The sequence below is a fragment of the Brugia malayi genome, assembly GCF_000002995.4.
Source record: "Brugia malayi strain FR3 genome assembly, contig: Bm_v4_Chr2_contig_001, whole genome shotgun sequence".
Classification (NCBI taxonomy): domain Eukaryota; kingdom Metazoa; phylum Nematoda; class Chromadorea; order Rhabditida; family Onchocercidae; genus Brugia; species Brugia malayi.
The window spans coordinates 5,331,456-5,343,804 of record NW_025062476.1 but is presented as its reverse complement, the minus strand read 5'-3'; the positions used below and the strand labels follow the sequence as shown (position 1 = coordinate 5,343,804).

The following is a 12,349-nucleotide window of genomic DNA, read 5'->3' as shown; positions in this document are numbered from 1 at the left end:
AAAGCGATTGATAAAATGGAAGCTAGCAAGAAGGCTATGGGAAAGATAGTTTTTGTAAACGGAATTAGATAACAAATAAGGATTGGAACAGATGTGCATTAGATAATATGACAGATTAGCATGGGAATTTGTTAACACATTACCATCTATGAGTCATTAAGGAATTTGAATTACAATAAAACTTACAATAAATGATTAACATGATTTGCTTAAATATAAATACATTGATTTAAATTTGACCTTTTGCTAAATTCGATTGTTCGGTACAAAGATTATTTCTAGTGGAATTTCGAGCTTGTTCTCGACAGAGCTTGACTTTTAGTGATTTTCATTCTCGATTATTCTTTTTGATCGAATACAATTTATTATACAGCTGTTTCTTTGTAATGAAAGATTTATCAACTTTTGTTAAAAAACTTTCTTATAACATCATAATTCTCCGGTACGATATGATAGCCTCTTACTATTACGGCTAGTAGAGCATTTCCTTTGAGATAAGACATCAAGTAATTTAATTTTTGGATATCTGGAATATTTTGGAGATGAACTGCTGCTTTAAAGCTATTTCAAAATCCTCTCCATGGTTTTGAATTGCCATTGAATTTGAGCAATAGTTGGGGTAAATTTACCGTTGGATAATATGTCAATTGGGTTGAATCGTCTTGATCAGTTGATTCATCCTTTGTTTTGTCTTGTTTGAGGCCTGCGATTACTAATTCAGAGTTATTTTGTACATAGTTAAAGTTATACTGATTTCTTTATCTTCATTTATTACGTTTAAAATACCTTTTTTGTCCTCGACCAATTGTGTATATTTTCTCCTTCTTGCTCTTTTTTTTAATGAAGTCGGGACATGTTGGATATATTTTGCCCATCTTGCATGAGCGATTTTGCTAGTAGATATAGCTCCAGACGCATTAATTACTCCTCAATAATTCTTTTTCTGGCCTCGCTGCTGACAGGTTTCTTTTCTGGTCAGCATTTGATCCGATGGTGTTAGATCCATCCCTTCGACATCTTTGAGAAGAAATTGCAATTTTTCTTTTACCGCTTGTGCGCTTCGATTATAATGGTTGACATTCCCGGCTCGTGGCACCAAAATATTTTTAGAGAATTTATTGGCTTGGCTGATTTGGCACTGTCGAATTTTTGGTAAGGATCAATTGATCGTCTTTAGGAGAGGTTCTTTATTCTTTGATCCTGAAGTAAGTTATTTCGACACAGTTATGTAAAACAACATAGTACTATTACAAAAATCTTACTAACGACTATAGCAGCATGTTAAATTTATTGTAATGGAGAGAAGATGAGAACTATTAACAAACTGGGAGAATGTCGTTGCATAACGTATATATACTTGAAAGTGGGAGTGGCCAACATTTGTGACATCTGGTTGATAAACATCAAACGGTAAATAACTTGTACATAAATCTTTTAATATTTTTATTGGGATAAGTTGGAGGTTTATGATATTTGAAATTCGCTCCACTTGCTCCTGCTCGCAGCACTTGCTATAGGTAATTGATTTTTACTTACAATGAATGCATATACACATAATTAGCCATCATTAGCAAGCGATTAGGTGTGAGAAGTGTTGCTGATTTAGTGCATGAACCGTTACCGTCTGGATTTTTGCCTTGTTTTGCAAGGTTTGTCGAAGGTCAGGAACAAGCAAGAATTTGTAAGGCTTATCTTGAAGTGTAGAATAAACAGTTCAATTGATATAATAACAGTAGTGTTACGTTAACCATGGAAGCAAACTTGTTGGGGTTAGTTACGCTTAGTTTATGAAACCGCAGAAAGATTATTGAATCTTTATTCATATAATAAACAGAGTGGCAAGGAAAGAAAATTATTTGGCATTGTAAGTTGTTTTAGGTTTACAATATTTTCTCAATTATGATTTAAACTGTGCAACTATTTAGGAAGGAATATTTAGTCATTGGGGCCCTATTTTCACTTACATTTAAGCAAAATCATGTTGCAAATATATAATTGGGATGTTAATTGTAACAAGCAGTAAGATGTTTTCGGTACTGTTTTTTCAAAGCAGCTAATGCTATGATGCATTAAACAATTATTAATTTAAGTTTGCATGCATATACATTTTAGTGTCTGCTTTGACTTCTTTTGGCATATATTAACTAATAAGCAGTTGTTTATCCGTATGTATAATACTGCTAGAATTAGCGAATCGTAATTTTAGCTGGATTTATTTCCGTGAATGTATGTCAGTTTTTGAGTTTACTTCCTCATTGCAGTTTGCGTAATTTCTGGTATATTTGAGATTTGTAAAAGCTTATAAAAAAAACTACGCATTTGTGGTCTGTCCTGAAAAATTGATTTGTAACCAAAATTACGATTAACATAAAGTAATAAAAAATTGGAAATTGAGGGAGTATCTTTTGGTATTTTATTATATTTATAGAAACAGAAGGAACGAAAGAGTTCTTAGTTTGGAGGAAGAAATCTACATATAGCTATGCAATAAATAACATTAAAAATATTAGTACTAAATCGACAAGGTATTCACAGATACATTTACCAGTTTTGGGTCAACTACTGACTTCACTGCAAAATAATTTATGTAATTAATATAACTTTGGTCTTAATTTAGAGTAAATATTCGTTCGTTTACAATTGCCTCGGATAAAACTTGAGTTTTTTAACAAAATACGGTTTAATCAATACAATTTTGAATAAATTTTAAAACAAACTAATTTCAAACAATTTTTTAAATTCAAATAGTCTCTAACTTCCAGCAATGAACTTGAATTATGCATGAATTTAGTGTTCCAACCAGAACGAGTTTAATCGTTTTAAGAATGACCAAACTTTCATGAGGAATGGTGTATCTATGTGCGCTTTTGAATGGCGTCATTTTTTTCTTTTAAATAAGAGAAGTGTCTTGAATAGGAGTACCTTATATTTTTTTTAGCGCCGTATAGGTGGAGTTCCAACTTGAAATATCTAGTTCGAATATCAATTAAATTTGACCGCAACAATTACTAAGATGTTTACATTTATTCAAAACAACATATGTTTAGAATAATTATACAACCGACGTAATGACTGGCATAAAAGATATGGGATATCACTTTCATATTATTCCATTTAGTCAAAAAATTTTTAGATCAGCAAAATAAAGTTTAAAAACTATTTTGAATACGGAGTATCTTATACTTTTTGTCATGTATGACACATATATGCAAAATTTAATCAAAAGAGCAATTATGCGATATTTTATTACATGTTCTAATTATAAGAGACATGTAAAGATGAAAAGCTGATATGGAATTTTGACAGACATTTTTTAGTAAATCATTGCTCACTAGGGAGAAATAACAGCAATTAACCAGCCAATAATATTTTTTGTCATATCACTGCAATCACTCTGGATGCATCCCTCTATCAATTAGCAATCATTCCACTAAACATAAGCTTTAATTTACCTTTTTACACACTGCACAGCCTTTCGTAAAACAGGAATCCGTGTACCAGAACATACTATCCCCAGTCATATAAGCACAATATTGGGTACCGAGAGGAAAGCCAGGAAAAAAATTTTTGAAATCTACCCTACTTCCATCCAACCATCCAAATTGATCGCTTGTTTGCCCACGCAAGCCGATGAAAACTCGTTCACAGCCAGCCAATCCTGAACATAAGAAAAGAATCATTGTACAGAGATTTCATATTTATTTTCAAAAAATCACAGATTTTGACAATCAGAAATTTTGTAACTAATTTCATCGGCATGATAGATAACGCATCATAACTTGTATCCTGTTCATTTTATAGTATAATTCAGTGTAGTAATGATGAAATTCCGATGTCTCCTACCGGCATATTTTATCTCTAAAATTTCATTAATGGATCACTGAAATGTTGAATTTAGTAGATTCTATTCTCATTATTCTTATTCGAGAATGATAACATTAATAATCACATTTGGCAATAAGTTGATAATTTATACTATTCATTATGTAAGTTATAGCAGTATATAAGCATAACAGTATTGCGTGAGATAAAATTTTTGTGATGTTGTCCAAAAATTAGTTTGTAACACCGTAATATAAATAATATAATTTTGTAATTTTTATTTTTTGAGTATTAATAAAGCAAAAATTTTGAAAATGTGTGGTTTATACCATATACAAAGGCATTTTCTGTTTCGGAATGTATTGAGACCAAATGTGCATCCTCTTCGACACACATCCGTTCATATTTTACTGCACTGATATTTTCACTTTGAGAAATCGCGTCAATAAACTAGGTAAAAATTTATTAATACGAAATATGGCAATAACTGAAAAAAAATTAAGGTGTAAAGGAATTTTAGCAAGGTGAACATCTCAATATTTTCTTGTACAGAGTTCAATTCTCAATTTAATGGATGCTAATTTTGAGTTTAAATATACTCCCAAAAACTTAACTTATATAAAAGTTTACATTTCTGAAAGAAGGAAGAAATTTTAGCAAGCTAACTTTATAATGAGCCTTTGTTTCTTTATTGTAAACCCAACCTGGATATTGCATATCTGCAAAAAAAAGTGTAATCTTAAAGCAACAAAAATTATATGTGTTGTAAGATGAAGAATGAAAAGATACCTCCTGGAGAAATTATCACTAAAAATAGTTAGCCAACAATTTAAATAAACTGGTGAGATAGATGGTGGAGAAAGTTAAAAGAAGTTTATTGAAAACATAAAAGACTAGATTTGGATAAATTATTTTTGTCACTTTTTTTCACTTCTTTTTCACCTTATCATGTTATAGTATTATCATGATTTTTGCAAAATGAAAAAAAAAAAAGAAAAGAAAAAAATATGATACATAATTGAGACGAAAGATAAACAAACCAATAGCGCATGAATTACACGTACGCTTGCATTTTTTCACCATAAGTTCATAGTAATCTGATAGGTCACAGAGTTTCTGAAGCATAGAACACAACAAATAGTTATTATCCATGCATCCAGCATGTCTACATAAGCCACAACTACCAGCGCATTCTACGGCTAGGATCGCTTTAAATGTGACATCTGTTGTAGTACAGTGACCTTTCTCTGCAATCGTACGACAATTCAGAGCAGAATCTGGAATGATAAAAAAATATTCAAAACACTTTTAAAACTTTATAAATAGGAAAAATAACTTTTACTGCTTCGTCTGATATATGAAATTAAGATTGGAAGAAGTCAAATTGCTAAGCCAACCAGAAAATCTTAGCATATAAATTATGCATATGAATTTTATCTAGCAAACTATTAGATAATAATCAAATGGACCTTTCTTATCAGTACACATGAAATCTGGATGTTGACAGCAACTACGACACTGTTTCCGACACTTTTCAACTTTGTGCGATTTGAAATTTGTACAGTGTGCATTTACTACTGGACTACAAAATATAAATAATATCATTTTGAAAAGTTAGCAAAATTATTTTCATCTAAATATTTATATTTAGAACTCAATGAAAGATAAAATTGAAACAAACAAGGCTTCGTTAATTGGAAATGTTTCCTGACAAATCACATCATCCATCTCATTCAAACATTTTGTTGCAGAAAATTCATCCGAACATGGTGATGTAGCTGCTTGAATTGTTGAAGCAAAGAAAAGATAAATTAATTCGTAGAGCATTTGTTGATTTATTTATTTATGAAAATCCTATAAATTAGAAGAAGAAAATCATATTCCCTCCCATGATTATTTAATAGAATATAAATGTAATTTGTTAATTTATTACTAGCAATTATTTTATAATTAAGAATAGTTATGGTAAATATTAAAAGAATTTATTTGATATTGAAAAGAATGGTTTGGTTGAATTGGCTTTATATTTAATAATATCATTGTATAAGAGATTGAGAAAAAAAAGGAAAAAAAGATCGAACTCACAAATATGATGGCAAGATGGGACATTGAACCCAATAAAACCATTTTTCAACATTCAATTCGATATTACAGTTTTCGTGCAATTATTTTTTCAAAATTTAAATATTTTTCTTTGATTTTATTTTTCAATGAGATGATAACAATGATAATGGTGATAATAATGATAATGATAGGAGATAGTGTTGATGGTGATAATGATAGTAACAACAATGCTTTCACCATCAATCAGCAGTAACAACTATTATCATGCTTATCACTGAGTGACGATTTATACAATACTTGCTGGAAGATATATCAGTTGCATATACCGAATGAAGATATACCGAATGAAGCGTATCAGTTGCATAATGTATTTTAACAATGCACTATTAAAAATTGACTCCATTGAGAAATTGGTATTGCTTCTGTAGTTGTGCTCTTTTGCTGGTCCATCTCGATGAGAGTGAAAGTATTGTCACGAAATCCAAGGGATTACCAGCGTGAGACAAAAAATGATATTTACAAAGGTAGACATATTGCTACTTTTGCCTGGTTTTTCTTTTTATCTCATTTGTAGTTTATTAATGGATCCGATTATACAGCTGAGTATTGTAAATGTCTACCAAATAGAGGAATTATGGATATAAGTAATACCTAGAAAATGTTATAAGTAATCATTAGCTGGACGAACAAATAAAATACAAAACAACTTATTATCAACTTCATTTTATATTATTCAAGACAATGAAAGTGAAGCAATCAAAGAGAAATTATGACATCTAGACGGCATTCGCATGTAAAAATCAAAGAATTTCAGCACCGCGAAACTTTAATTTACCGGAGGATCCGTTTCAAGTTCAAGTAGAGTATACACGAGCGGTCAATGCTGCTAAACTAAACAGGTTGAAACATAAAAAATGTATTTGTATTGTCTTTATCATACATGATGAGTCTTACTTGTACTGAATAAAACTGTTCATTGTTTTAAGGGTCTTTGCAAAACCATTCATTTCAAGTCTGGACGGTCACAATGATGGCGTTTCAGTGCTTTGTAAGCATCCTCTCAGGTCTGTCTTTTTTATTTTCTTATAAACGATGAAACTTGGTTTAATTGCTTGATTGAATTTATTTATGTAAGTTTTAAGAATAAATAATAATTACATTTTAGATTGTCAACAATTTTGTCTGGTGGTCGAGATGGTCAGATACGGATATGGAATTTGCCGTTACATAAATGTCTGGCAACGATACAAGCGCATAGTGGGCCTGTTAATGGTAAAACTTTACGGTATCTTCAAAGTAGACAGTAAAATTTATTTCACCAGTTTTATTTCATGTAACTTCTTTTAATTAAGGATGATAGTAGGTTAGGAGAAAGTGGTGATTTATCCCTTTGTCTTTAATAATTTATGGCTTAAGGGATCTCGTGTGATAATCTTTCGGGTGAAACTGTTATAACTGTTGGACACGACTCACAGCTAAAACACTGGCGATGTCCCGATCCGGTTGAAGGCGATCTCTCAGAACCTATACATTCGATACCCCTTAATGGTGTTGCTCATTCCGTGTCACATGTTGTGAATAGTACTGACTACGTCACATGTGGCGAGGGTATCCATGTATGGAATAAATTAAGGTAAGCTGAACAAATGCTAAGAATGTTTTATTTTCTCTTTCGATCGATTTTTTAAAGATGTCGAGTATTTATGTAAAGATATCTATGCTTCAGGGACTCTCCAATCCGAATATATAACTTGGGCGTTGATTCAGTTTACACAGTCAAATGTAATCCTGTCGAACCAGAGATTATAGTCGGTTGTGGTAGTGATCGGACGATTGTATTATTGGATACAAGACAGAAATGTCCATTAAAAAAAGTGAGTTTTTTTCCTTTTGAATTTTGACTTGGCTTCGTTAATTGAATTTGAGCAGTTTAATAAAAGAGGCAAAATGACCAATTGAGGATATTGGTGTTATTGTTGTTGTCGTCACCCGCTATTTTCAACATGAGATTCATTCAGGTGACAATGAAATTGCGTCCAAATGCGATAAGCTGGAATCCAATGGAAGCTTTTACATTCACTGCCGCAAACGAAGACTACAAGTAATTTTTTCTTTTATTATTACTTGGAATTTCCTTTTTATTATTTTTATTTCAGTATTGTTGTTCAACATTAATTTTGCTTGGAATTTTTTTTTTTTAGCTTATATACTTTTGATATTCGAAAACTGACTGATCCTCGGCGCGTATACAAAGGTCATACAAATGCAGTGATGGATGTCGACTACTCACCGACAGGAACTGAATTTGTTTCTGGAAGCTACGATCGTTCATTAAGAATATTTCCCGTGGAGTCATTTAGCAGCCGGTATAATTTCATTTGGTTTGCTCTTTCTGTTCAAAAATTGAAACATTTAGTGATAGCAATTCGTTCGCTGCTAATTAGGATTAAAATTAACGAATGCTTTTAAGGGAAATATATCACACGAAGCGAATGCAGCAAGTCCTTTCTGTGCTGTGGTCACTAGATAATAAGTTCGTGCTGTCTGGCTCTGATGAAATGAACATTCGCTTATGGAAAGCAAATGCAAGTGAAAAATTAGGCCCAGTAGGTGTTTTATTTTATTTTTTTTCCGTTTAGTCAGTTTTGGCACTCGTTAAAATTTTGATTTCAAAAACGTTCTATAAGATCTTAATTAATTTTACTCTAGCTACACCGACGTGAACGTGCAACACTTAATTACAATGCGCGACTGTTGGAAGTATATGGTGAACACCCTGAAGTTAGGCGAATTGTGAAGCGTCGTTTCGTTCCGAGATCAATTTACACGTATTTTTTTTTTTTTTTTTTAAGGAGATTTAACATATTTGCATTATGATACCTAATTCCATTTACAAAAATAATGCGTAAACTTCGAGTTTTTAATCTTGTGACAAAAAGTCATATATTTGGTTACAAATTCCCAATTCAACACCTATGCTTTCAAAAGATTTTCTCAATTTTAGTGCTACAAAAGAGCATAAGGCAATAAATTTATCGCAGCGGCGCAAGGAAGAAAATAGAAGAAAGCATTCGAAACCTGGTGCTGTTCCATATATCCCGGAACACTTGAAACATATGGCAAAAGAATTTACGGCATCGTGAATTTTCACAATATTATTTTTTTTAGATAGTATTCAGTTGTTAAGAAGACAGGGTCATATTCACTTCAAACAAGTGAAGTGAATATGTAATTGAAGCAGGAGAATAAGTAGAATTCTTGTGTTTTCTATTTAGAGGCAGTGTTCAGTAAAATTCGTTCCTTCAATTGCATGTTTCTCTAATTTTTTGGACGAACGATTTCTCATTTAAAGGAAAAGAAACTATTTCTTTCTCTTTCTTGCTGAACAGAATTATGTCCTCTGTATTTTTTGTGTTCAGTAATGCCTGCGCATTCATGTTTTGTTGTTATTACACCAAATAAATTGTTACATTAGGTCAGTTATTTTGCAAATTTTGTTAAGTGATTACGAGTCGCTTAGATCATTACTTAGGACTAGACAAATGTAGAATAGATGTTCATTATGAGTTGATTGAGAACAGAGCTTATTAACGAGCTATAAAAATTATATTATGGTTCTTACCGCACTATAATAATGTAAAGTTGAAATTTATAATCAAACGCAATATAAATATGTACATCTTAGAGACTGGTGATTGATATAAGACGCATTACAAAAGTGATACTGTACAAATCAAACTTGGCTGTTTCACAAATTTTTTTATGAAATTGAGTAGTTTCTTACAACGGGAAATGTGATACTTTCTGGTTGTTAGCTATTCGACACATTTAAAGGTCCGTCTCCTTCATCTGTTTCTTCAGAAGAACTGTCTAAATTGGATTCATCGTGCCCACCAATCATAGCAATTTTTCTCAGCACTTTCGGGTCTTCTTGCCATTCAAATGGTTTAGTTTTGTCAATCTGAATATGCAAATCACATCTTAAAAGAGGATTGATTTTCCGAAGAGTGCAGGATTTCATTCCAAGAGTTTTTCATGCTAGTAATTATCAAGTACAATTTGGAGCACTTTGAACCTCGGAAGTTTTTTATACTGTTAACATTGCTGACAATTTTTGTACCTTTAGGCGATCCATTGCTTGATTGATAAAAGCATGAATAACACGATATCGCGGTCGGGCATTAAATCTAAACCTTTCAAAGTATTTTGAAATATTTCTATAATTTTGTAGAAATTCTCAAGGAAATCAAAGGGACAAAGTCTTTTTCTGGAATAAAATAAGAAATTTGGGGAAAAAATACGCAGTTTGGTCGATGATATCAAGAATTTTCTCAAATTCCTGAGGTGAATCACCAAGCAACAACTTTCTACCAGGACCACGTGCAAATTTTTTCCATTCACCAACTAACAAGTACTCTCGTTTGGGATCATGGATAAACCATGGCAAATTTCCTACAAAATAAACGTTCAGCTGCTCAATTTGTTCATTTTTCATATTTCTCTTTTATTTTTATTTTTTCTCTTTAACAAATAAGGAATTTGAAAACTACTTTGACAAATTTGAATTTTTTTGATTTAATAAAGGATTATTTTTATTAATTATATTAATTGTAGATATAACTTATGTTGCTTACCTACAACCATCTCAATAATCATATAAAACCATGATTCCAGGTCATCCTTTCGACATTGTTCCGAAAAATTATGTGCACTCATCGGTGCATAATATATTGTACCCATCAAACTGGCCGCATTTCGTCTCTCAATCAATGTACCATTTTCACGACTACATTAATTTTAATAATAGAATGATTATATTTATATTGTTATTTCATTATAAAGGGTCAGTTCCAAGCTAATAGGATATTAATTAATTAATTATAAAATAAGATTAATTATCATATATAAAGTAAGATTAGTTAACATATCAGACTAACATAAATCTTCGTGCAAAACCGAAATCAAGCATATAAATTAATCCCATATTTTTCTTTCCAATGCAAAAATTATTTGCCTTAACATCACGACAAAGCCAACCGCTATCGTGAAGCGCTTCGATACGTCTCAGTGTTTGAGATGCAAGTTTAAGCGCTGTTGACAAACTGAATCTGAAACAAAAGAAAAAAAAAATGCGAAAGATGATGATCAAATTATGTTTCCCAAATTTCTTTCATTATAAAGATATAAAAAAGGGAATAATTCCTTAGTGTAACTGAAAACAATAATTGAACGTTGTTGAGAGTAGTAGTTTAATTGAAATCTTAATTATTAAAAATAAGAAAAAGGTCAAGTATTTTAGAAGTCACATAACGTTGTTGTGCTTTTTTTTCATAAGATAGTTCATTCATACTATTTCAATTTACGATATGTTTAATACTTTTATTTTACTACACTGAAAAATTTAATGAAGGAAAATGATGAAATGAAAATGAAGTATAACAACTTCACTAAAATCTAATAATATTTGAGTCAAAATTTTTAGTAATAAATGAAAATTTTTATTCACTTTTTTGTTGGTATTGAGCGTCTTAAACGTTGTAAATCTGGGCCAACCAATTCCATTATAATATATTTATAAAGTGGTGTTCTACCAGCAGCAATTAAACGTGGAAAACCAGCAGTAATATTTTGACGATTTAGTTGCTTTAGCACTAATGCATCTAGTTTCAATACAGGCCTATTAATAGATAAAATTATCTTTGTTTCATCATATACATATATATGTATATTGCACTAAAATCAGCATATTCATTGAAGAGTAGAAATAATCAATTCATTCATTAAAACACATTTTAAAAGTTTTTATCCAAAAAAAGAACAATGACACTATTTAATTTAACGAATTTTGCATTAGATTCTAGATTAAATAAAGAACATATTTTTCTAAAAACAAAGGTAACATTTTCCTTCCATAATTAATTTTCATTATTTGAATGTTCATAGTGTCACAAGCATTTCATCGTCTTTCTTTATTGCAGTTATTTGTAATATTCCAACAATATAAATAGCTTCGGTGCAAGAAAAAACAAAATTACCTTTTTGATCCTGCTCTTCGTTCAATTTTCATAGCATATTGCATACAACCTTCATTGATAGCATAAACTTTGCTAAAAGGCCCATCATACAGCTCTGATTGAATATGATACTGTTTGCCTTTTAATGTGACCTCTGAACCAACAGTTGGCATCTTATCATCACTATCCTCACTCCCCATTAATATTGATACTTCACGTTTATATCACTTAACAGCTATCAGAGACCGTTCCAAATGAACACAAATAATCAAAATGACTGCTTCACAGTAGCATTGGCATTTTGAAATTAGAATTATTATGTGTAGTTCGATTCCAAATTGAGAATAATGCAAACTGTTTGCTAAGTATTTCAGAACATATAAACACATGTTTATTCGATTGATTAAATATCAAAGAATAATTTGGTTAGAGAAGCTGATTATGCCTGG

General features: G+C 31.1%; 4 protein-coding genes across 5 annotated transcripts; 2 read left to right on the top strand and 2 right to left on the bottom strand.

Moving 5' to 3' along the window:
* Window positions 1–1,069: 1,069 nt before the first annotated feature.
* On the top strand, window positions 1,070–1,704 carry Bm17496 (Uncharacterized protein; the record flags this gene model as incomplete). The annotated part of the gene is made up of 2 exons (XM_043078499.1): window positions 1,070–1,152; window positions 1,572–1,704. The coding sequence occupies 2 exons, from the start codon at window positions 1,070–1,072 to the stop codon at window positions 1,702–1,704; spliced, it is 216 nt and encodes a 71-aa protein (XP_042934433.1).
* Window positions 1,705–3,443: 1,739 nt separating this feature from the next.
* Window positions 3,444–5,649, bottom strand: Bm3839 (ShTK domain containing protein; the record flags this gene model as incomplete). Its single annotated transcript, XM_043078498.1, has 6 exons — window positions 3,444–3,658; window positions 4,152–4,272; window positions 4,489–4,541; window positions 4,863–5,099; window positions 5,292–5,404; window positions 5,504–5,649. 6 exons carry the CDS (start codon window positions 5,647–5,649, stop codon window positions 3,444–3,446), a joined length of 885 nt encoding a protein of 294 aa, XP_042934432.1.
* A 691-nt stretch (window positions 5,650–6,340) lies between these two features.
* Bm7473 (Sof1-like domain containing protein) lies at window positions 6,341–9,029 on the top strand (the record flags this gene model as incomplete). Its single annotated transcript, XM_043078497.1, has 11 exons — window positions 6,341–6,410; window positions 6,701–6,785; window positions 6,873–6,950; window positions 7,052–7,158; window positions 7,303–7,519; window positions 7,613–7,760; window positions 7,905–7,987; window positions 8,088–8,252; window positions 8,357–8,492; window positions 8,596–8,714; window positions 8,891–9,029. The coding sequence occupies 11 exons, from the start codon at window positions 6,341–6,343 to the stop codon at window positions 9,027–9,029; spliced, it is 1,347 nt and encodes a 448-aa protein (XP_042934431.1).
* A 668-nt stretch (window positions 9,030–9,697) lies between these two features.
* Bma-spe-6.2 (Protein kinase domain containing protein) lies at window positions 9,698–12,100 on the bottom strand (the record flags this gene model as incomplete). 2 transcript variants are annotated; one of them, XM_001897125.1, is made up of 7 exons in its annotated part: window positions 9,698–9,847; window positions 10,007–10,073; window positions 10,188–10,338; window positions 10,521–10,672; window positions 10,824–10,994; window positions 11,393–11,563; window positions 11,922–12,100. In XM_001897125.1, the coding sequence occupies 7 exons, from the start codon at window positions 12,098–12,100 to the stop codon at window positions 9,698–9,700; spliced, it is 1,041 nt and encodes a 346-aa protein (XP_001897160.1). The 2 variants fall into 2 exon arrangements, with proteins under 2 accessions (XP_001897160.1, XP_042934430.1); XM_043078496.1 differs by having other exon boundaries at window positions 11,922–11,965.
* Window positions 12,101–12,349: the final 249 nt, after the last annotated feature.